General features: G+C 36.9%; 1 protein-coding gene across 1 annotated transcript in view; it reads right to left on the bottom strand.

The window, feature by feature from the left end:
• SORCS1 (sortilin related VPS10 domain containing receptor 1) overlaps positions 1–26,655 on the bottom strand; it is a 269,239-nt gene that overhangs the window by 136,346 nt on the left and 106,238 nt on the right. The window contains exon 3 of the mRNA XM_065746947.1: positions 18,916–19,015. Within this exon, the coding sequence (XP_065603019.1) occupies positions 18,916–19,015 (100 nt within the window). The remainder of the gene's footprint in view (positions 1–18,915; positions 19,016–26,655) is intronic.

Here is a 26,655-nt window from a genome sequence, read left to right as displayed (position 1 = left end):
CTCAAACAGTCTGCTCAAGATTTAGGATGATGCCTCTAATACAAATCAATTAAAGAGCATTTTTTACCCTGTGAGATCAATAGACCTAAATCAAAATAATAATAAAGGAATACACAAACATCAAAAGACTGAAAAGACAACAGACATGAAAATTTAAGTGGAAGCTCAGTTGTACTATTCATCTTTCCAAAAGCCTGAGGGGAAAAAAAACCTCAATGTGCATGGTGCCAGCCTAGAAGAAATAGAATCAGTTTCTGCTGTCACTTATAGGTCAGAATAGAATGGCTTTCTAAACCCGTTTTTACCTTTTTTTTTTTTAATGAATGATGTCAAGTGTACACAATCAATCAAAGAACTATATACAGGATAATAACTATTGCTGACTACAATACTGATTTCTTGATATGTGTACACTGTTGACCGCAAAATTTCTAGAAGTACTTTACATATTTTTCATTTTATCTCTATTTCTTTACTGCACTCTAATTATATGAGCCATTGCTCTATGTAGGACTTGAGTAAAAATCTGAAAAGTTAATTCCTATTAAAGTAACCCCTGAAACATCTCAGAGGTTTAGAGGTACTAAAGCCTAAAGAAATAACACTTTAGAGGATCTGATGAAGTACAGCACCTTGTCCTCAAGTCCAGTTGTCTCCAGACACTAAGAAAAACCCTACCTTGTTGCTGAGTATTTTGCTGTGATCTTGCTTTCTGTGCTGCAATGGTGGAAGACTGAGAGAAAGCTCTTATGACACACTATCAAAATAGTTTCATTTTGTATTCAAAATGAGTCTTTTTATTGATTTCATTTGATTTTAGATCACTATCTGAGACTAGTAAAATGAATGTTAACCAAGTGAGAGCCTATATGGTTGATTTTCAAATACTGAAACAGCAATTAAAGTTAGATCCATGGCTTGCTAACTGCTTTGATATATTTGCATTTAAAAGGTTGTAAGCCATATTCAGGACAGGCTTGGTTTCTTCTTTTTTCCTCCAAGATTTTTATGCCAATTCATTCAGTAGATTTTTCTTTGCACTCTAATTTTCATTTATAATGGACATTGTTCTTATTTTTACCCAAAACTCTACTATGACACTTTGCTCTCCTAACTTTTGTTATAGTTACTATAACTCATGTTATAATGTGATATAGCTATATAAAATAGTGACATATCAAGTTTATAAATTAAGTTTTTATACAGACACATCCTTGTTATTGTAAGAAGCAAGGTCACCTCAAGGTGATGAGGTAGTGGAGATGAAGCTTCCCTTCTTTATGTTCTCAGGTCTGAAAGAAAGTTGGTGGGTGCTTCCAAATAGATTCTCACATACAAATTCCTATCTAAGTAAGGATTTTAAGACTTGATAACTGGTTTTACTAACTGAATGCTGAAGCATAAAGAAACTTCCCTTTGAACAACTGGAAAATATATTTATCTTCTCCAGATCTCCTGGTTATGGCTTAAACATTTTGGACAAATGCTAAAACACGTAAGTACCTCTCCTCCTATTTAGTTCTGTCATTGTTAATCATCTTTTTTTTTATTGCAGGACATCAGACTACACTTAAATTTAACTGCGCTGGCCACTTGCATTCATTAAAGTTACCACAACACAGTTCAGAAACAATGCTACAATTTCTGTTATTTCAGACCTTTTTTAGCTTGGCTAATTGCATTCTCTGCCCAAATTTGCCCTGCAGTCTCAGAAAGCGATTTCCTCCCCATTTCTTTCCTCATATAATCATTTTTTGTACTTCAACCACATGCTGTTAAATAGGCCCAAATACATTCTGCCCTACAAAAAGTTATTTCATATGGAATAAAGAAAGAAAATTTGTGTTTATTTTCATTCCACTGCTTCTTAGAAATATTCATGATTATGAAAGGAAATCTTACCTACACCAGAAGAAAAACTTTCAGAAGAAATCCTTCCCATCTCATTTCCACTCCCCCCCACCAGCTTTCAAAAAGCCAAACAGGTTAGCACTGATCACACCTTTCCCAAGACAGTGCCATCCTTGTGAAAACATTATTTTTTGTCTTTCCTGCCTGTCCTGTTCCTAAAAACTCCTAAAAAAATTAACTCTAATTTCAGGAGTAGATGAAACAACCCTTCAAATTTACATAACTATTATGTAAAACACTTTGAATTGCTAGCTTTTACCAGCTGAGACTTTGGCTACCAGGTGTTTTCAGATCTACTTACACACATTTGTGTGTGAGAGGTACCACTGATCAAAAAAGAATTGACAGTGAAAAGTCATTCATAAAAACATTCAGGCTATAAACGCTTTGAACAGTTTTCAATCCCAAACCTCCTTTGTTATTAGGTTTCAATTCTTCTCAGTTGGTCCATAGAAAAAAAAATAAAACTGAAACAAAGCACAGCCCATCAAATTTTTCAAACGTGCTCTTACCCTATGGAGTTGTCACCCCAACTTGCTTATCTAAACAGATGCACAATTTGCAGCATACCAGCAGTGTTGGCTGCAAAGCGCCTTTTAAATGCCTTTGCTACCTAGGAAAAAATTGCAAAAATGACAGTGAAACAACGTAGTTGAGATGAGCTATATCTCAGCTCTTTCCTTGTGATTTTTTCTTTGGCAAGACTTTGAAGAGAAGAGTAATTAGCCATTTAAAGCAAAAGTAGTTAGATGCTCAAAAGAAAGCTGGGCACTTTTCTTTTTCCCTGTTTCCTAAATGATGCCAACGTTTCTCCCTTGCTTCCAAAGGAAAAATATCCAAGACTATCAAGAAGGAAGAAAGAACAGACACACAACTGGCTAAGCAACATCTGGAGAGCAGATATCATCTGCATCTGAAAAATTCAGGATCTCTATTTGCTCAGATACTACAAAGATGCAGGGAGACACTGAAAATGGGAAATGGTGAAGAAAAGGAATTTCTTGCATGTGGTTATTACACTAGCTGAAGACATAATTTCTACACTACACTCAGTCAATATAAACTAGACTCATTATGGTCTATAATGTCTTCGTGGAGCTCTTGTACTGAAAATAGATTTAGGAATAAAAGTGGTGGCATGGTCACTTTCCAAGGAGCATGGCCAAAAGAAAAGAACATTCTGAAAAACAGAAAAGTGGGCAGTTCTTACTAATGCCTCCAATGCCAGTACAACAGTCATTCTCCACTTGTAGTTCAATGCTTCATGCAACAAAATTTGGAAAAGGATACAAATCTCTACTGTGCGTGTGTTCACCACAGTGAAGTCTGCACTTGGTTGCCAATGAAAGTTTTGTTACCAACTTCAACAAAAAGGATAATGAAAGTTTTGGCATCTTTTCTTTTCCAACTATTCATGGTTGGCTGTTGGAAAGTGAAGAAACAGGCGAGGGATGAAGACTGAGATTGCCCAGTGATCACTATGTTGTTAAAACCTCAAGGACTGCCTGCCTGAAGATTTCCTACCTGCCTGCCCTCAAAGCACAGAGCAGAGTGGGTCCCAGTATCAACACTGATTTTCCTGGCAGAAAAGAAAACATCACCAGTTTGAGAAATATGGGTCAGAAAAGAAACAAGTCCAAAAGAAAATGAGACATGCTCCAATGCAGTCATGCAGAAGACTGTCAGTCTAGCTCAGAGAAACTCATCGTTCATTTGCACTGCCAAAGCACCAGAAACAGACAAAAACCTCCATGCCCATCTGTTAAACGACTGAGACGATTACAGATTTTCACAGGCTGACGGGTAAAGATGTTCTTCCACATGTTCAAACAGGGGAAAAACTCATTTTCGCAGCTCTCCACAATTCAGTGAGATTAAACGTGGTATCAGGATGAAACAGTAGCAATGAAACTTGCATATTACAAGTATGCAATGAAGGCAGCTGTTGTGAGCTGGGTACCTGCCCAACCGACCCTCTGCTCCTCTGCAAAATTGCTTCTCCTGTTACTCAATCGGTATCACTAACATTGCCTCTGATCATAAACTACTCCTACCCTTGGTAAGTACATGGGAAAGGACTCACATGGGATGAAAGTCTGAACCAGAATGAGGAAACGTCAGCTAATTTGAATTTAGGTTAAAAATCAAGCTGGACCACAGCAGCCTTCAGCATGAATGGTTTGATGGATTAGCGAGTGATGTTTTACGACATTTAGGGACGGAATTTTCAAAAAAGAGAAGACTTTTTCCTGAGATTTTGCAGTCTAAGGAGAGAGCAGCACTTCTGCTACATAGATATAGAAAGTAGATAACGCAAAGGTTCAGGGGCTTGGGATTTTTTTTTGTTTGTTTGTTTGTTTTGTCTTGGTGTTGAGCTTTGTTGTGGGCAGTGGTAGCTTTTTTTGGTTTTTATTTTTTGAACTGCCCTCCATGTCAGCAAAGAAGATGCCTTCTTCTGGAAAATCCACTTCATTTATTCATGTTTTCATAAAATATTACTTCATCTATCCTAGGAAATGTCTTTTTACTGAAAGACGTGTTTTTCCCATCTCAAGTGCAAGTCACTTCTCTACTGTGAATCTCTCACAAGGCAATAATCTATAAGAGTATATAGTAGATGGCAGCACCTATTCATATAATTCCAAAGAGAGTCTATATATGCAGCTTTACTGCATCTATAATTTAGATATATTGAATAATATAACTTATTTTATAGTGGGAACCTATTTTTTTACTACACACATGAATTGACTACTACTAATAATTGTTTGTGCTTACACAACACCTCAACACCTAAAGAAACTCAAAACATTTCTTAGTGAAACACACTTCTGCTTTGCAAAGGTCAAGAGCTCACAAGTTCTAACTGCAAAGCACTAATAAAGCATTTTTAAAGTTAAGATATAAGCTGGAAAGCAGGTACAGAAATAAATAGAGATTTCTTAAATCTACTTTCTAAAAATCTTTACATTTCTTCAGGTCATCTCCCAAGTGTTTTGGGGGGTGTGAGTAAAACTCCTACAGATACAAGTATAAGTCCATTAATTTGAATACTAATATCAACAGCCCACATAAGGAAAATACTCCAAGTGACATGCGTGTGTAATCTAAGTCAAAATCTATGTCTTTATTGGTGGTAGCTGAAAGAGCTTACAACCAGCCTGTGCTGTGGCAACCTACCACTTGTAGCAGTCAGTAGCAAGGCAGAAAAACTTCAAAAGCCCGAGCTTTGGAATCAAGTTGGGAGCTTCCATTCTCAACCCACAAGCAGTTTTGTGAAAGAAGTTACTGGGCAAGTTTGATCATATATTTGGTTATATGTGTCTCATCTTCAGGGAGCCAGAAAAGTGGAGAACTCTGGATCTGCTCAACTTTGCTCCATGAAGCTACAGTGCTGAACATGTGAACTTGCCACACTTCATCTGCTGTCCAAAATGTGCAAAAATGAGCCAAACACATGCTGCCTACTGATCTTGCCTATATTGGTTGCAAACCCCACTAAACATTCTCAAATAACCGCTTCATGGTTGATACATGCTATTTATTAAGACAACCCTCAGTGAAAGCAAAGGAACGTAAAGGCCCAAAGAATTGGGTTCTTTCACCCTGAGTTTCTTCTTAGTGGACACTCAGCATGTTTGCAAATCTCACCCTTTTAAGTGCATTTTGATCTTGAAAGGCACTGATCCATGCTTATACATGAATGTGTGTGCATATAATGATTTTAGGGGCTCTAACATCATAGGCTGAACAGTCAACAGGCGTTGGAATCTGGAACACCCTCAGAACTGACATAGCAATCTGAGATATTTCCTACCTCTCTACTCATGACACTTCTGCCTCAGTCTGAACAGATTGCCTGAATGGCATGATCCTAATTACAGGGCTGACTAAACGCAGGCAAGCTGACACTGTTAAAAAGCAGTAATACATACACCTTTTTATTTTCTTGCCTTTGGGTTTGTTGGTTTCTGCCACAAGAAACATAGTACATGGAGATAGCTGGCTAACATACACTGCTTGATCATTATCAGCCACTAGGAAACAAAGAAATGCTTTTATAAACTTTTTTTTGCTATTTAGATGATGTAAACAACAGAGATAGTATGGAAATAATGGTATTTGTACACCTGACTGGAGTAGCTGGTTATCATAGTTTCAAAGACTTTATCTGCATGCCTAGTTCAAATCATTTTCACTTCTTGTCCAAATTCTGTCCATAATATCAACCCTTTCAACTCCATCTTGTGGTAAAAAAGGAAAGTTTCACTGTAGAATATGACCTGCATAACAGATATCAAAAGACTCAGATCTGAACATTAGCCTAGATATGGCAACATCAGTGAGTTAATAGCATATTCCTGCACTCACAGTAAGGTTAAAACTGAAGACAGACATTTTGATAACCTAGTATTGGAATTAATACCTCATTGAGGTGTACAGAGCAATTCACATATTTCAGAGTTACTTCTCAGGCTGTCTGCAGAAACAGGAAAATGGCACATACACAGCTAAGACGTTTAAGAACGCTTTAATGGAACTATCCGTCTTAGTATTGTGGCATAATTCAGGCACTGAGTACAAACATCTAGTATATGCTGCCTCCCTCTTAACCCAATCAGTAACATTTCCTGTCACAGTTTGCAGTGAAGGTTGGGTGGGAGAGTTCTCTAAAGCAATAGTTTCCAGAGAACCATTCCACACAGCTTTAGCTGTCAAAGTAGTAGCTTGTTATCAGAGAAAGCAATACAGAAGTTAAGCCAGAATTCAAACTCTGAGTTATCCAGCTGGAAAGACTAACGGTGAAGGCACTGCTCCTCTAACATAAATGTCATCACAAGTGCTACTCTGAAAGTAATGCCTCCAACTTTACCATGTTGGACCACAACATCAGAGGCAGATGTTAGTGGTACTGCAGTAGAGGCAGAACCCTCCTGCCAATATCCATTACATTTTATTGCCATAAGAGAGAGGGCAACAGAGGGGCAAAGTGACATGGAAGTGTAGATGAAGCAAAGGTATGTCACTGAACTTCTACATGCAGAATAAATAGCACCAACTGACATTTATCAGTGCTTCCTGAACATTTACAGATAGCATAGCTAAAGGTGATTATGTTGAAAACCCACGTTTTGCAGTTGAGAATTTGCCCTACCAGTCTTACTGTGCTCTTCGTACATGTTGTTGTTTCCATTCAAATACATAGGAGGCATTAATTAAAGAGCAACACATGTACATGGTTCAGTCCAAAGTAAAACCAACTTAGACATCAGTAATTTCAGGACAGACGCCACTTGACCTCATAAAATCTAAGTCACCCTTTGCTTTAATAATGTTCAATTAGAGAGAGGTTCTTGGGCCTGTCTTATCTATATCATCATCTTCCTCTTCAGGTATGAAGGAAATTGTTTTAACAATTGCAAAGGCTTTAGCGAATTCAAACCTCAGCCTTCTAAGGAGAGCCTCAACACTTTCTCTTTATGATCCTTACAATAAATAAATATTGATTTTTCCTCCCCTACACAAAGAATCAATTAACTGGTGATGCTTTGGATTTGGCATATTAAACACCACAGAAGATAAATTACCTCCTTATGCAAACATGGTTGCCTCCTACAATAGGGATAGGAAGCTTGCAAAAGGCATAGAAAGCTTGCCCTCCTTGGGGCCTTACCTTTTAAGTGAATCTTTTACTAACTTCTGATGGAGTTAAAAAAACAAAAACAAAAACAACAACAACAACAACAAAAAAAACCACAGGGATTTTAGTTTATCCCTAGGGAAATTTCAAACCCTTCTATAAAATACTTCTTATTCTTACATTTCTATATATTTTACTTTCCCCAGAATACATGAAATAGTATCTAGCAAGGCTTGACAAATCTCTTTGTGCATTTAATTCAGCCCCCGGTTTGTGAAGTTTTATTTTTCTGAGTTTATTAGACATAAAACTCAATCTTGAGTCTGATTCACATCTGAGACAACCTTCTCAAACTGGCAAAAGCAAGCGAGCAAACAAAAGAGTGCTAAAAGTCCAGAAAGCCATAAAGAATTCTGACAGTATTTCCAGTGATTGGTGTCCTTGTTCTATGGAAGATGATGGAAAACGGTTCTCTGAAGAGGGGAAAACCTTAAGATAAATGATACACATGAAAGGAACCAAAATACACAAGCAATTGATTCCTGTACTTCAGGACCTCATTGGACCAGAGATAAAATACTTATCTCACTCTCTTATGCACAAAATTTGATGCAATCTCAAAGATTGCAAACAAGACATAACAGAAAGCAGACAATTTTTTTTTCAAAACTGTAATTTTTCCTCCCCCCTAAAAACTAATTTTGATTGACAAATGACCAGCTCTCTAGAAAGACATCTTCTTTATTAAAATATCTCTCCATACTCTGCCAGTAACTGCTTCTATCCCTACAATTTTCAACTGATATAAGAAACAGGTTGGTGGAAAATCCCAAGTCCCAAGCTATATTTTTATGGCAAGACTTTCAACCACAATGTGCAACTTTCCTAATATTAGTACTGCAGAAACAACAGTGACTTGTTTCTAGAAATTTTTAATACAGAAAGGACAGCCTAAAATATTAGCAAGGCTCCTAGCAGATCTGTTTTACAATTTCTGGCAAATTCATACTACAGAATAATTGGAGTGCATTAACTGAAGAAAGAAAATAAAAAGAAGCAGGAAAAAAGCCATAACATTAGGTGAAACATATCCATTACTTTCCTTGGATTTTTTCTCATATTCCTGGTGGCAAGAGAAAGATTTAACTAAAAAGCTTCATTAAAATTATGTTTTCCACCACATACACATATATTTTGTAATTTTCACACTTGTTATCTTTAGTAAAGTTTCAGCAATAAATGAGACAAAACCCCAACAAGTTCTACCAGGCAAAGAGCCAGAGCTCCAATTACAGCAAGTGCTATGAGAATAAAAGTAATAGATTTTAATTGGCGCCCTCGGGGAAAGGCCAATCTCCTTGGAACAATGGGAGTCTTTGGTGGTAATTGACTGAATGCTCTTGTGAGAGCTTGTAAATGTCAGTAACACATAGGAAACAGCAGCAAAAAGAAAGGTTGGGTATCCTGGAACTTTTACGGAAGAGATACACTGAGGAGGCACTACACAAAGAAGGTGGTGAAACTTCACAAAGAACATGATTTGGAAAGCTTCAAAATGCCAGATATTTCAAAAGGTGTGGGATTTTTTTTTCCCCAAGATAAGAAAGTACTATTTCAGTGCACACTGCTGTTAGAAGCACATAGGTCTGAGGGAAATGATTTGTGAACTTTGCCCCCTGCTACATTGGATGTCTGATTTCAACTTCTCTATCAGTTTGTGATAGCCCACTGCATCTTTTCTCCCAGGCATGCTTTGAACAGTGTTTCCTTCTTTCCTTTCTGCTCTTCAGTTTTGGTGAAAATAAACCTTTCACAGCAATACAAATGAGGGATACAACCTTGCACGGATTATAGGAGCTTTGAGATTTCCTGATATAAAGGAATGTTATGGAAAGAGATAAGATCTTCAAGAAGTCTATGAACTAGGAGAATTCATTTCTTTCAGCTTGGATTCTAACTAAAATCCTCCTTTCTATTTTTATATTTGCAGCTAATTTCTGAATTTAGGAAAATAGACAATTGATTTCATTTATAAACTAGGTTTAACAATATTTCTTCTCAACTACCCTTTAACACAAAATCCATAAATGACTGAGGGTCTGAAGAAGCAAACAGAGAAGCTGTTATACTCTTCCCTAATAGGTGCTGTCCTGCTGTCTTTGGTTCACCTCCAATTGTTCTTTTGTTTCTGGGAGTTGAACAACATCCCATTAGGCAGGGCACACAGATATAGATTGCATTTCTCTCCTAAGTGCCAAAAACTGAGCACAGATTGCTGTCCTTCAAGTTTGCTGTGCTATCACGTTAATTATTTACCATTAGTAATAGAAGTAATCAGAGACAAGCTGTGCACCAGACCCCAAAGGAACATTCTGCACTGATTGTTCCACTGCTGTTTGTTGTACACTGAATTCCTTTCTAATTGTCCTTATTTCCTTTGATGAAGAAATCAGGTAGACTAGACTGGAGATTATAAATACTTTTTACGCATACACAGAACAAAGGCCTAAATGTACATGTGCAGAGGATAGTTCACAATATCTTACTATATTTAGATTGTTAAGGGCAGATTTTGAACAATGAAAGAATCAGCGAAGTGATTAAGACATGACTGTATCATTATTAAGTCCCATTGTTTTCAGTGGGATTTATCTTGGTAAATCTATATGGAATTTGAAAGTTGAAATATCTCAAAACAAAATTATTTTAGCTTTTCAGCCCAAAAACACTTTCTATTTAACATTTATTTTCTCAAGAGAGAAAAGCCTTGGACAACCAAAAGAGAAAAGACTTGGATGATGTGAGCAAGAAAAAAAAGTTTGAATATGAATAAGTGCTTTCAATCAACATGAGAATTTTCACTCGCTACGTAGCAAAATCCATTATTCATAATGCCCTATATACAATAGAATACACTGTAAATTTGATTTGTTCTTGTCAAATAGTGTGTTAATTTAAATATTTTTTACCTTCTCAATGTTCTATACAACTTTATTTTTTTTCCCTCCAAACTACAGTTGTCAGTTTAAGAAAAATCACCAAAACAATCTACTAGCTCTGTATTTGGACTGGACTCTTCCAAAGCAGAACGGGTTTTGTGTGAATGTGATAGGAAACCTGCACTCATCAGAAAGCCAAGTCCTGGTAAACAGGTGGCCTCTCTATGCCACTGTTCCATAAAACATAATAAGCATTGTATTTTTTCCTGCACTTCAACTTATGCCCTTCCTAAATCTTTTTATTCCATTTTACATTTTTCATTAATAGCAGAGATTGAACAGGAAGACTTCAAAGAAAAAAATACAGATTTAAAATAATACTGGAAAAATCTGTTTTATTTATAATCCTTGCATCATCTCTTTTGTGTTACCTTTGATTCTTAACTTTTATTCCTCTTCTGGCTTTGAGAAAAGGTTCTTTCCCTATAACAAGCAGCCTAAAATTTTCACTTACCAGCACTAACATGAAAAAGCTCATTTCTAATTTTTGCAACATCTTTACCTTACCAAATACTGAATTATTCCCTCATTCTCCAAGAAGTTTTGCTGCTTCCACAACGTTCTTTTCACTAATTCTCATGCTTGCTGCATACAAATTAAATTCCAAATTTTCTTAGCTATCAGACAATTTTCTAATTCCATCCATTAATCTTTACCAGCATGCCTTTATACTATATTTACTAGAGTTTCGTTAATCATAATCTTCACATACAAAAATGTTTTTTCTCTATTTTCGCTTTCCTCTCCTTGTACTCCTTGTACAGCTAGACAGAATGCATATCACTCAAGTACACTATCACTTAGTCACTCATTTCATCATAATGATGCATCTGGACTACAGAAGGGGTAAGCGATGACAATCTGCTGGCTAGCACGCTCTGCAGATTACACTATCTGCTAATTAACAAATACTACATACAGATTTGTTGCAGACTTTGCAGGAGGGTTGAATTCAGTGCTCCTGTTGAGTATTCACGTATTTGCTGCTACTTAAGTTATCACTTTCACTCCTCAACATACCAGCTATTACACAATTATATTACAATATCAAAGTTCCTGTAAGCCCATCTTCAGAAATCACAAGGCAATTTTAATATTTCATGAACAAATATATTCAAACAAGAACACAGCCATTACATGATACAGAAGTGAGATATAGGTACGTATCTTTTAACAGCTCAAAATTCAGAAGGTAAATGAAAACAACCCTACCATATAGATTTTTAGTCAAACTTCATGGAACTCTGAACAAACTGATTTTTACCTGCTTGGGGCTAGTTTTTTTCATAGGAAACAAATAAATGTACGTTAGTTTATCTGACTTTCCCCCGGTTTAAACAGCTGGTATAGAAAAGGGTGGAGCTACATATTTAACAACAGGTCATGTCTGCATTGTAATTAGATATGTACATGCACTACCATCAATCCCAGCTACCTCTATGTGAGCTGCAGCTAACTGTATTTCTCTGCTCTCTAAGATGATGACATACATACTCAGTTGCCAGAAGGGCTATCAAATGTTCCAGAATATTTGGAAAATCACTGAGGAATTTAAAAAGGATAAAAACATACATATTTTAACAAAATTATCTTGCGTAAGTTTTAAATGTCCAGTTTGTAGACAGCAGAAGACAGAGAAACAGGGAATAACACCTTTGAGACTCAGTCTCTTTTGAGCTCTAAAGCTGAATTCTGTGGCTCATACTTTCCTGTCATTAGTTTCAACACTCAGTATGTCCTTGGAGACTTCTGTGAGATACGTCATACTGTAGTACAACTTTAAGTGGGAAAATGTCAAAACTGCCACTATTTTTGATAGCCTTACAAGAGAAGCAGAAGAATAAATGGGCTTTGATTTCACTTCATATCCAAGAAGAGATATGGATATAGAATAATGGCAAGGGCTTTGCTTGTAATGGCTATTGTGAGAGCTGTCAAATACTGCAGACATTAATCAGAAAGTTTGGTAGTGAATGCTGCCAGACACTTCAAAAGTAAGAATATTCACTTTAGAAGATAACACTCCACCTTCACTTTGTTAACGTGGATCAGGTTGCTTGTTAATTATTGCCTTCCCATGAACTCAGTATCAAAGACCAGTAACACAGCACCAGCTTTTACGTCACTGCTGCTTTACAGGTCTTCACTAAATTCAGTGAAGTTGTACCAATCATTCCAAATAATGGAAGAACAATCTACCTTTCTAAACTAGCAACAAAAATATATTTTTACATTGTCCTTGTGAGGGGAACAAAAGACAATCTTCTGAAAAAGGAATCAAGTCTATTCTCAGTTAATAACAAGTGTGCAATAGTGTGTGTAATAGAGGTGTTGTATGGGTACAAGCACTACTTTTGAATCTGGAAGTATTACATTATAATTTTCACTTTAGCTTGTATGTATTATGAGGGCTTCTAAACCTATGCTACATGGGGTTTACTCAATACATAAAAACTTGATAAAATTTGTTTCATTCCGCAGAATACTTTATCAAAGGTGGCTCCTCCCATTTAAATTTAAGAAATGATCTTGCTTAAATGTCTCCTTCAAGTCTCTTGTGGAATACATCATTAAAAAATATAAAACATTCAAATTTATGAGGCAATGCCTTTTATATCTCATGACTATCTCTTTGAAGGCTGTATTCACAGCCTGAAGCAAATGAGGACCTTTACTTCCAAACGAAAAAAAAAAGGAGTGACAGAACAATTGATTTTATCGTTGCAAGAGCTCACTACAAGACCACGCTGGACTACTGGCATGACTGATTGACTGTAGACCTAGGGTCTCCCATTGTGGCTAATTTGTTAAGGATGCCATCCCTTGACAGCTATAGGAACTGGATCAGTCCGCAGTGAGGTGTGCTCTGAGACTGGCTGAGCTCTAACCTCTCTGATTCAAGCTGGTAGTCTCCACACTAATATTTATAGAGGACTACAAGAAGGACGCAACTGGAAAGGACTGTATTTTGTTGATTATAAAAATCAAGTCTTGCCATCATATCAGACTTCAGAAAGATTCTACAAACAGGTTAGGGAAAGGGTTTTGATCCCAGTCTGATTTTAGCAACTGAGAGTAGCAGCCAGAGAAATAACAAAGTCAGATGGAACTGATGCTGCTCTATGGAGTATGTATCTCTATGGACAAGAATATTTTCCCCAAGAGTTAGAAGAGGTCAGCAAACAGTACATAGCACTGGTTCTCAACCTTTATACAACCATGCACTTTACATTCCTGAAACAGGATATGAAGTAGCATTCATCCATTCCCACAGAGACTAATATTGGTAAATCTTCTCAATTGACAGCTAGAAAGATTTACCAACTGTTCTCCCCTCTGCAAAAACTCCACATGTGAGAAAGGACAGAAGGCTGGGCCTCCATCTCTTCAGTTTTCTTTCATTTAAAACTCATTAATAGAAATGAATTTGAAGCAGTTAGGGATCAAGCCAGAATTGAAACCCATGCAATTATATTTACAATAAATAGCCGTTATCTTTGAGCTACACACACAACAGGATGGTATTACACATGCTGTGATGAAGGTGCTAATCACAACCTCTAAATACAAAAGAAGAGGAAGGCATCTGTAATCCATTCATCTTTAGAGAGGGTTAAAAATAAAAATAAAAAGGACACTACTGCACAGCAATTATCCAAACAGACAGAGGAATAAAGGGAAAATTCAAGGCAGGTCTGTAAAAAGAACAGAACAGAATAAAAAAGACCTAACACAAAAATTCAACCCCCTAGGAAATGTCTGATGGTCCAGACATTCTACTGATAGTACAAAGTTGCTGGCAGATACTGTCCTACCACCCAGCATTTTATTAACTTAAGATACACCAAAATGGATTTAAAGATACAAGGAATGAACGGACTCCATAAACTGACAGCATAGAGCACAGTTTGCTCTATACAACTATCTAAATTAGACAACAGCTCTTTCTGAGTCAAATAGAAGCTCTAGAGAATCAATTGTAAAGTCACCACCCTGTCCCACATCTGCTTTTATTTCCTATGATTTGCCACACAATGCTTAAAAGAAATCTATGTAAAAGGTTTCTCATAAAGATCATAAAACTTAAGTGTGTGCAAGTCTGTAGGAAAGTGAATGCCAAAATTTTCTAAGGTTTTCAAGGTATCAACATGGATTTGTTTATTTTTTAACCTATCAGTGTGCTACTTCCAAACACTATTTCTTCACTCAGAAACCTTTAAATCATTTTATTTTCCTTCAGAAAAGGCTGTATGCACCTAACAAATAAACCAGTGTTGACATACATCAGCTGAGGGATTTATTGTATGTTGGGGATTCTCTCACCTGGAGACTTGTTGACAAATACTCAAATAGGCACTGTGTCTTTGGCAAGATCCATGCATTATGATTTTTTCTTCCCTGATCTGTGCCATCAGTCATAGAGTCAGGTAGTGCAGTATTTTAGTGGAAGAAGAAAATACTGAGAAACAGGGTTTCCATCTCTCTTATTGACAGAGTTTACACATCAACATATTACTTATGATTTTCTGTTGTTTCCTAAAGAAAATACTGTAATTCAGAAAAGTAACAAGTAACAACAATGGTTCAGAGGTTTAAGTTCTAAACAGTAGCTGAATTTTTTAACATTTTCATTTCAACCTCCTCCCCCCCCCACCCCTTTTGTAATATGACACTGTTTGCAGCATCTAGTCAAAAGGATTTAATTTTTGTGGAATAGGAATAAGGAGACAAAAATATGGAAAACTGAAGCTTTTAGAAAGAAACTGGCATTGAGAAACAGCAGGAAGTCCTGCAAGTCTTGTATGTTTATAGATACCATTTTTTTCCTAGGCAAAGCAGAGAAAATAAACTGCAACAAACATTTTATTCAACACATGTCACTGTTTGTTCTTTTCCAGAAAGTGAAATTCATCACGAATTCATGAACAAACCTATTAATTATTTGAATAAATCCAATTACATGCATTCTATGCTTCACTGTTCTAACTGCTTTCTCTCTGCACAGTACATACGTTACATACAGGATACACTTGGTTTTGTCACTGGAAGCAATTCATCTTGAGTTTGCAGAGCTCAAATTTAGCTTCTTTTTCAATGGGACTATTCCTAAAGCTGACTAAGTGCTAAAAGGATATTTATTATAATAAGAAGCCAGCAGCAGTAATTTAAGCACATGCTGGTCCTAATTCAATCACTTTAGCAAGGTATATTGTCCACTATCTACAAGATAATAAACATTTTTTTATACCATTAAGAAAATCTTTTCTCTTTGCAAGAAAAGCTCTGTGTAACAAAGAGCACTGAAGGCTGCAGGTACGGTCTGAGAAGAATCATTTACCTCATACAAAATATTTGGGGAAAGCACTGTGTTTGCACATTATTAACAGCAGCAGCACACAAACCCTTCACACACGCAGCACATGTACTATAAAAATCAAGTATTTTAGGGCAGGTCCATCTTCTAATGAAAAAAATATATATCTGCAGTTTACTACATGACCCATGTTAGTGAAATCTGATGACAGTTCCATAGTAACTAGAGGTTCTCACAATGTTGTCAGATTTCAGGGATGAAGAACCTCAGGTCTGGGGGTCCAGGGATACTAGCTGACAACATTCTTGGTGACAAAAGCTGTAAATTTTCCCTTCTGATTTCCAGCAGGTACAATAAAGACCTCATGTTTCTAATACTTTTGCTTCCACTGTAAAGTGTTTGTGTGTGGAAATATGGCATAGCTTCATATTCTCTTCCCCATGCTCACTTAGTTATGGGAGATGAACTGGATGCTTATAGTCAAAAGTTTCTGGAGAAATAATCTGATGTCAAACAGAAACAGAATAAGCAGTCTCCAAAAGCTCTCCCCACAGACATTGTTCTTCTCTTGCTCAGGTAAGTTTTGGACAATTCAGTCTTAGACCTTTACTAAGGTCCTTTCCTCTGGCACTGTTTCATACTGATTACAGGCCAACTTCAGTACACTCTACAGCCAGAATGAGCTGTTCCACCTTTCCACCTGGAAGCTTTTTGCATCCATCCATTTGGTTTTTGAACTGGAAAGGGATTAATTTCCAGGCATATCAGTTGATCCAACTCAACAGATGGGTAAACAAACAAGAGTGGCAGTGTGAAGAAGGAAGTCGGAGATGCAGCTGGGCTAAGGATTTTTGGGGCCATCGTGTACTAAAATTGGACTAACACTTGCAAAATTCTTAGTTTCTGCTTAGTTTCTTACACAGTAGCTAAAATCATATTGATTTTGCCCAGCTAAAACACTTATTAATTTTTCTGGAGAACAATATTATTACTTTACAAGAAATATCAAGTATTATTATGTGTAAACTTGCCACAGCACAGTTTCAGTGCCAGGAGACCAACTTTTCAAATCTCAAGCCTGAAGGATCTTTGAGTGATCTGATAATTTAGTTATTTATCCTCTAATGAAAAGTTTCATATCTTCAGCACGGGTCAGTTACAATAAGTCAGTAGCTCTCCAGTAATTTCAGATATTTAATTGATTTCATCCCAAGTCCTGAACCCTATTTTTGTTTCTTATAATAAAATTTATTTATCTCCCCACCCCTTCACCTTTTTCCAGTCTTGTATAATAGTAACATGTAAGTAGCTATGAGGAATTGACCACGTGGCAATACAACAGTCCAGAGTAGCCAACTCCTTCCTTTTCTTCAGCAAAAACTATATTTATCAAAACAGGTAAAAACTGGAATTCCGCAGCTACAAGCCATTAATCAGAATATTTCCAAAAGAGCCCTTGACAAGTGTCTCATTAAGACCACATGAGGCAGCTGCTTGTAGCAAGGAAATAGAATGTATGATCTCAGAAGTGCACTCTAGCTTTATGTTCCAGTGTTTGGAAACAGTTTTATCAGGGGAAAGAAAAACGTCCTTGAACATCAGATTAATATTCCTTAAGAATATGTTCACCTTACAGGTGAGTAGAGGGTAGGATCCAAACTCTGTCACAGGTACTGTCAATTGGAGAAAAGTGGGCAATGCTAGAATAGAATTTGTCTCATCCTAGAGTCAATTTCTTAACAGGTCAAATGACTCATGCAAAGAAGTGCCAGTTTCTTTTAAATAAAGAGTTAAACATGATCTACGAGAGAATAAAGCTAGGCACATTCCCCTCTAGTTAGAAGAGCTCCTTTTTCCATTCATATTCTCTGACAGTATATATAAATGTTTCAATACAATGAAAGCAGCAGAAATGGTGACCTTAGCTGCCCAAACATACACAGCCTCCATTGCAAATGAGTCTTCACCAGGCATTTCTACTAAAGAAATTCAGTTCTGCCTGGAACAATTTGTACTATGCACTAAGACAGAAAGCAAAGAGGAAAAATGACACAAGCTAGGTTCATAACCCCTTGGTAGAGAAAAGCACAGGAGTTGGGTCTTCCACACACAGGGTATGCACAGTTTCACAGCTAACAAGTTGAGAGAATAATAATGTCACCACTGCCAGTTATTTAATCTTCCTTTGGTTTTATTTTCCTTCCCCCCTCATCCCACCCCCCTTTTTTTTTTTTTTTTTTTCTTTTTTTCCTTCTGGACCAGAAGATAAAAAAGTCAGGAATAAAATAACTTGTAGTTTCAGGAAGAATTAAGCTATTTTTTAAGGTCCACACCTAAATACCAGTGGTAATAACTGACTACTATTAAATAAGAGAGTTAACACATATGAGAAGGAGCCTTTAAACAATACCACTTTTTCTAGTGATCTACATAAAAGAATACAAGTTTTCATCATCGTTATAAGCTGCGTTTCATCATCTCCTTTTGCATACCTCCAAATTACAAAAAAAAAAAAAAAAGCCAAAAACATACACCAGAGAAAGCATCAGTTTCCCTTTACGGATGTCAGCATTATAAATTCCTAGTAAATTGTTACTCAGCTAGGGGCTGGCATGATTAAAACCTTCTGGGCTTTGGAAGGTATTTTCTCTGCAGGATTTTGTCAAATCCTGCTTGAATCACTATTGGAAGCACTTAAAAGAAATAATGTTATGTACAATCTGGCCACTGTAGATGCTTTTCTGTCATTTTAATGAGTCTCTGTCATTTGCAGAAAAAATGATCAGCAGGCTGAAGACAGGCAAACAATTAGACACATGATACCTATCATACCTATCCATTTAATGGTATTTTTGGTAATGCATATTCTCTAAAACACAATGATAGGTGCTACAGCTGGTACAAAATATGCAATGATATGAAAACACGTGCTATTTTTTCAAGGTTAGAGAGACAAGAAAAACTCTAACCACTTAAATAGAAACAGATACTGACAAAACAAGGATTACAAGGACACAAAGTAAAAATGAGCCATCCTCATTATCACTTACCTTACGTTTGTTTGTTGGACAAACATATAAGTAGCTCAAAATCGTCTTCAGGCCAACTTTATCATTCAGTTTCTCATATGTTGTCCCATAATCTGTTGATCTATAATTCAAAGAGAAATTTCATAAGTAAAAACACTTAATTGCAAAACTGCAAGCCACTTGGCAGTTTTTCAGTGCAAGTCATACTTTACATAGTGGAATGGATCTCCAGAGTTTTTTGAATGTTTCATGTAGTATATAATGATACTTAATTGCATACACACAGCATCATGTGAGTGCTAACAATTTGCATTTAAATTAGATTAGGAAAAATTAAACCAGGATCTTCCCAAAGCACTTTAAAATAAACACATACAATAAAAATGCTAAATTTTGTGTATAGAAGATAATGATAGTCAGAAATGCCAAATAGCAGACAGCAAGAGACTACAGTTATCAACTCATTGTACACTCCAAGCAAGCTTAGACCACTTTTTTAAGATAAGAGTCTTCTTTTCATCACATTGCAATGTAGCTGCTTCAGCTGATTGTTCAGTGAAATTAGAGTTTAGTTTTTCATGCTCTTCTGAACAGGAGAAAAAAAAGCAACTAAATACACATTACAACTACAATTTCTGTGGTTTTATTCACAGACTAGCAAATAGTATGAACACATGCTTTATTGCTTGAAGAGCAATATTTTCCCATTGTTCATAGGGAAAATGATATATTTAAAATATGAAAATTGCCAGAAGAGACACTGACTACATATTTCAGGGTGACAAAAGAAGTGAACAAATAAGACTATGCAAAACTCCCATGATATTTACTCTTGACATATCACTGGAATGAAGTTCAACTGTCAGAAGCGGATTTGTACTTACACTATACACCTCATGCTTGTCTGAATTATGTTTTAATAACCAAGGAATTTAGATAATCAGCCCAAACCTACTACAGCCAGGCAAACTCACCAAGATAGTTAAAATACCATCAATAATACCATGGGTTTGTTTTTCTTATTTATTTGGTTTTGCCAGGGAGCCGCATGAGGATTAGATTTTAGGACCATGGTCCCCATCTACAGCTGTCTGCATTTATGCCATAGTTTCTGGGAATTCAGATTTTGCAATCAGTTCACAAGTAACAGAAGAAGGCAGGAGCTTGGACTTTTATCCATTAAAACAAATTCCACCAAGATGTGGCTTTGCATTGACGCTGAACTTTTCTTTAATAAATTTCATGAATAGAATTTGCTTGTCTTTTGCTTTTGTATAACAACTGGCCTATGGTCTTTTTCCTCCCTCCTTTCTAAGAAACATATGCACCCATGACCTTTGCATGCGACCTTTGTTAGTTAGAAGATTAATGCAAAGCTCTCACCCACTGCCTGATCTTTGCCTTTATAAGGTCATCTCTCTCAGGAGAGCACGTAAACTAGTCCAGCTATTTCTTCAGTAGACTGAGGAGGAGAATGCCATAGCTATGTCTGTTACTGAACATTTCAGAGATGTTCTGCAGGTACAGAAACTGCAGCAGAAGACTGAACACAGCCTTGCTGGCTCAATTCTTTTGGCCCACCTTCCTGCCATCTTCTACATCAAACATAAGATGGTCTCAAAAATTTTAGGCTAATAAACATTTATCATTAAAGGTAAGGATTAAATTTTACCAACTAAGTTAGGAAAAAAATGCACTTTAATGAAGGACTACAAAGGAAACAGGTAACTGATTTAAAAATGGGTCCCTCCAAAGAAGAATAAGAACAAAGATTTGACCCACAAAACTTGTATGGAAATTCAGAACAGCCTCACGACACTACAGCCAAACAGATGCTGAAGGTCTACTGCAAATTTTGAATTGAAAGCCTTGACTTGCTTCAAATTTCTTATTTTGCACTCTCAGAATTATTAACCTGTAATGGCATTTTCACATGGAAGTACACACTTCTGTCAACATGCATAACAAACAACAGAAATGTTGCAAGGAAGACTTGAAAAAAAGTTGCTTGCAGATAAACAAGTGATAAAAGCAGCTACTGTTACATCTCGCTCCATTGTCCTGTTTTAAATCAGCAATAGCCCGTCCTCCTGCCTGTTCAGCTACAATCTGTTTTTCCTTATGCCACTTTGTAGCTAACCTTAACGGTAATAGACAGATAAATGGTATACAACAACAGACGGGCACCTTGAAGTGCTTTAAGACAACAAAACAATGGTGGAGACGCACGAAGAGCAGTGAAAGAAAAGAATCACATCAAATGAAATGCTACATACCCCTAAATCCTCTGTTGGAATACAACTCAGGCGTATCAACAAACTTATTCCTATTATATATGCATAGGAAGAGATGTTGATTGGCAGCCTGGGTATTTGTCTTTATTTATTAAGCAGGTGTATAAAGCAACACAGACTGCTATCAATACTTATCAGCTATTTGTTGATCCAGGAAGCTAGCTAACCTGGAATGGATGCAAAAGAGAAAGGCACTTAAGCAAGATGTAGACCAGAGTGACAGCATAGGATCATCAAATTAAATCCCTATTAACTGGAGAGGAACAGATATGTATCAATCAATATGTCCTTTTCTTTGTTGGACAGGCTGCTTCTGTGAAGCTCTACAGAGAAAACACAGTTTTACTGCATGTGTATAAAACGAGCAAAACAAACAGATGTCTACCTGAATCATTTGAAAGGCCCAACCCCAGAACCTGCAGAGCTGAAAAACACAGAAAACTAACTCTCATCTGCTGGAAAGGTAAAGCTACTGACATAACAGTTCCTGCTGTTCACTTTTTTATGTATCTTACTAGGTCTAGCACAGACCACTTACTAGGTCTAGCATGCAACACTAGGTTGCATGCTGCAACAGTTATTCTCATCCCAGGGGCTGGGGTAAGGAGAACTTTGAACAGGTCCCATCAAGTAACTTAAATCCCTGCATAATTTGATTTCCTTCAGAATGCTGTAGGCTGACTTGCTTTGATTTGACAGAGACCAGTTAAGGCTAAGTCAAAACAAGTCCAGCTGCTTGAAATAAGAAAGTCTGCAGAGATCTGAAAACTGTGCCAGTCTAATTAAATGAGAAGAAGAAGAAAAAAAAAAGCAAGATGCATTAGCACATTGTGGATGTTGCAGAAATGCTGATGAGATATAATAAAGAAATATTTTTCAGAACAGAATTTTTATACTTCATTGGGATCACTTCACACCTGTCCCACTATTTTAGTTGTCACTGGTTCCATTATATTTATCCCAAATTTTACTAGCGCCTCTTTAGAATCAGGCTTCCTACTCAGCTGGTAAATCAGAATTTCTGCAAACATTCAATGAGATAAACATTTTAATTACTAATTCATTTATTAGTGTAAAGAAAAATGATAGAATCGCAGTACGGAAACCATGACTTCCATTCATTATAAATGAAAACAAAATTAAACTAAAAACATGCAGAATAATTTATATTTTGCAAACTGTTTGCTAGAAAGTTGACATTTAAATAACTTCATTATTATTCATTGACAGGGCTTTTCCCTCTTCTCCTGTCAGGGTAAATGACATTCCTATTACAGTATTATAATAAACTTCTGCACTTTTTAAATAAAGTCGCTGAATTCCATTAGTCCACCTACTGTCATGAATATATCTCAATCTATTCCTACCAACATTCCACAACTGTAATAGACAACCTGAATCACCCAGTAACACGAACCCTATGGAAATTTTCTTCTTTTTCAAGAAGCGCAGACTGTCAGTTTGAATATATAAGTTAAGTAAACTCCCTAGCAAGTCATGGTTTACTTTCTCTCACTACAAATTTAAAGGTTGTCTCTACTTGTTTTTAAAAAGCTGCTGAAGACTTGAATAGAATCAACCTGTTGATTTGTTGGTCGAGGTTTCTTCTTGGAAATTTTTTTCTAGAACACTCGTAACAGGGAAAAAGAACAATATTATATACCAGATTTAAGCAAGGTAATATGTCTTCTGTTCAAGTACCCATAAATAATTATGTTAATGGAAGTTCACTGCTACATCATTAAGAAGCACCTTCTTTTCTTTTGCCATCACCACGACTGGCTTTCGTAGACTAACGTTGACTGCTTTCTCTCCCTCCTGCCATCACAAGACTGTCTAATGCATCATGCACTCATTCTCTTCCCTCCTCCACAATTTATTCTGCTGCTCTACCTGCTACCTTAGTAGCAGCCAGCCCCAGCAGGCAGGGTTAGACACAACGTTAAAGTGCTTTGGGAACATCAGAGTGAGCAACCTACCACGACCAGGAACAGCACGAAGAGGTGGACTCTAGCATGCTTTGCTTCTGCATGTGAATTCAACCCTAACAAAAATCAGTTATTTTAAGTAAAAAAACAGACAATTATATATACTGGCCACCTGGCTTGCCTTGGAGAGAACTGACCAGTTCAGCATGACATTTACTAGCCACCATGGTATCAATCTCTACTTGAGCAGTTTTTTTTGGATAGAAAGATTTTATATTGCAGAAGGCAGAGCTATGGTGTCAGAGACTGCTCTTATAAAGGGCTTTCACTGACAAGTGTTTGAATAAAGGAATCATTAACACATTTCAAATGGTCTTGTAGGTCTTAATGCGAAAAATAGCCAAGTTGGTAATGCAGGAGCCTACTTGTGTTCCTGCATGTGATGCTTCATGCCTAAACTCTACCACAGAGTTGTAGATTTTTGCATTCTTGCTTTTGGGGGATGTTACATGCTCAGGTGCTGCCCCCTCATCACTTAAATTGAAACTCTTTCCTTCACGGCTTTATAGCCAAGTACTAAATTTTCCCATTGATTTTTGTCATGCCACCTTGTTTCACAAAAGCTAATAACGTCAAAGTCATCTTCAACAGACAACCATTTAAGTTCATGCATTCTACCTATTAAGCCTTTTACAAGTCATTGATAGATGTCACTTTTGGCTTGATGCCTGCTTTGATTTAACTCCTTGTAACCCTAGAAATGATCTGATCTCAGCTTCTTGCTGTTCCTCATTTCCATGGCATATTACTTCTGTTTTTCAGAAGAATTGTCTTGCCTCAACTGAACATTTCTCACCACTGGCTGACATTCTAACTCATATAAACAGTCCTCTAAGGCCTCACCCACTTCCAACCAGAACTCTCTGGTTATCTCAGAAACAGACGTTCTGAAGGAAGTTATTTCTCCACTTTGAAGAGCAACTGCTAAATGAAAATGCAGTGAAACCCGTATCCCTGGACCTTCTACAGGGACTGCATTGACACAGAGAGGACACCCTTGCCCTCATTTGCACATCTACCCCCTGAAGTCACACTCTGAACAACTGCCCCCTCAGTGCATAGGTTATCAAGTTAGTTTGGGACCTTCAAGGCAGAACACAGCACTTTATTTAAGATGGTTTTACCTCATTGACTATCCAGGGCATCTCCACACTCAAAGCATTCTCATCCCTGCCACACTGTCTCTGCTAAAGGCTTTTCAGCTCTTTGGTCCTACTCCTGTTGTATATTTATGTCTTACTTGCCTCTTCTTTCTATCCTGATGGATGGACCTTAGATTACTTATCTATAGCTCATGTTCTTTAAGCAGAGATTCACAAAGCGAAGCTAGTTCAGAGAGGTGTCTTTTCTACAGTTTTTTTGTTTGTTTGTATGTTTTTTGCTTCAAAGAGTTTGGATCAAGAGGGCATGTGATTAAGTGACCTCACAGCAGAGACAAGGCAAAGAGCTAGTTAGCATTTCTTTAATTTAATGTCTGTAATGACACTACTTGTGTCACAGAACCAAAAACTCTTTAAAAGTTAATTTAAACCTGTCAGGGTGAATCTGAAGACATCCCTAGGGGAAAGAAGTAGAAGATTTTATAACTCGAGAGACCCACATGCCTTACTTACTACCTGAACACATCTACAACAACTTACTTTGTCATGAGGGCCTCAGCAGCCTGGAAACTATTACTGTTCCCATTTTATAGGTAAGGGAAACTGAGGAAAAGACTAGGTAACTAATTTTTACATTTCAAGACAGTCTATGGACAAATTCAAATGCACATTCCCTCAAGCTCCACTGACTTCCCACTCCATCCTAAAGCGGAAATCTGCTGAGGTTTTGTGCACATAAATAAGAATTGGAAAAGAGCCTTAATATAAACGTCTAAAAGAAATGCATTTTTAAACATTTTTAAAGATACAAACTTCCATTCTGAAATTATTCTGCTCCTAGATTGAGTTGTAACTGCAAGTCTTACTGGAAATGTAGTTAGGAATTTTTCTAAGAATTTATGGTAACGTACATCCCTTCTGGAAAGAATTCATCACAAAATGAAGTTTTTTAACCTCTGGAAGCTGTCTAGAATACTTGGAGGGGAGAAGGAAGCTAAAAGAATAGGAAACAATGAATTTAACTGATTAAATTTTTTTCTTTAAATCAAGTTTTTATTCAAAGCTACCTAAACAAAAATACACACACACATTTTTAGCTGATTATTGCCATAAATAATTTAAAGATGTGGTAAGCAGTTCATATTTTCTATCTGAATTAGATAGTTATTCAAAATCTTAACCAAACAAGAAACAAAGGAAACAGGGAGATCAACAAGGTATTTCCTTTAGGTGACCATGATGAGTTGTTTACCTTCAATGAAGCAACTTACCCACACTGCTGATAACGGTTGCAGAAAAATAATTTTTGTCAGCTTCCCTTCACTGCTGTTTCAGTTGGGAGTTACTCAGATTAGCAACCAAATGAAGAATATTTGTCTCTCTTTCCCTCTCTTCAGATTAGGAGGCTCTCAGGGCTACATAATATTTGAAGCAATGACCATCCATTTCCTTTGCATAGGTGTAGTAAAGGCCCTGTCAGAACCCATAACTACATGGCTAAACCTTTATGTGGTGAAGCACACTGTAGGTAGGGATGTAGATTCACAGCTATCTATGCTTCCTTGTCACCCAAGGCTGAGCTGAACAAATAGGTGAGTTCCAGGGGAAAACAACCATCATGGCAAAACTCACATTTCTGTGAAGCTTCTGAAAACCTGTAGCATAACGTCTGGACACTCAAAAGCAAAATCAAATACTTTAGCGGAAAAAAATACCATATTTTAAATAGATGGAAATTTTATCAATTTTCCTCCCCTTTAAACTCTCTAATTTTAGCTGCCTGTTCTGTGTTGCCTGACCAATAATCCAATTTTCACTGCATTGTGATTTCTGCTACCTATGGGCTAAAAACAGAGAATGCTGACAGTCAGTAAAATGCATATTCTCCATTCCTCTGCCTGTTAGCAGGGGTCATATCTGATAATACTCTTGAGTAAATCTAAACCATTTGCTACTGAGTTGCACCACTGCAAACATGGAATTGGTCTGTATAAATGCCACAGACTCCTCCTGGCCTGGAAGCAGCTCCTTGTGAGAAACCAGAAGGTTCTCTGCTGTCAGAATGCAGTCTGTCCTGTTCTTTCTAGGAGCCATTTCACATTACAGTGCCTGAATACATGTGAGAAGGATCAGCAACTGGTGATATCTGAGAGCTGATTTACATCAAAAACAGAGATATTGTTTATCCTTGTGTATCTGATTGCACACTCACTCCAAGCATTTTCTCCTTCCCTATCAAACTCTACAGCATTATTTTTCAATATTTCAACATTATTTACAATGAAAAAACAGGCCTTGACATAGGGATTAAGAATTTATTGGCAAACTATCTATTCCTTACTACCTGCATGAAATCTGGGGGAATCTGAGGACTACAGA

This window comes from Cyrtonyx montezumae, unplaced genomic scaffold (assembly GCF_038088225.1).
Source record: "Cyrtonyx montezumae isolate F1298 unplaced genomic scaffold, pur_monq_1.0 scaffold_4, whole genome shotgun sequence".
NCBI classification, from domain to species: Eukaryota; Metazoa; Chordata; class Aves; order Galliformes; family Odontophoridae; genus Cyrtonyx; species Cyrtonyx montezumae.
The sequence above is the reverse complement of the archived record's forward strand: the minus strand, read 5'-3'. Positions and strand labels throughout refer to the sequence as shown.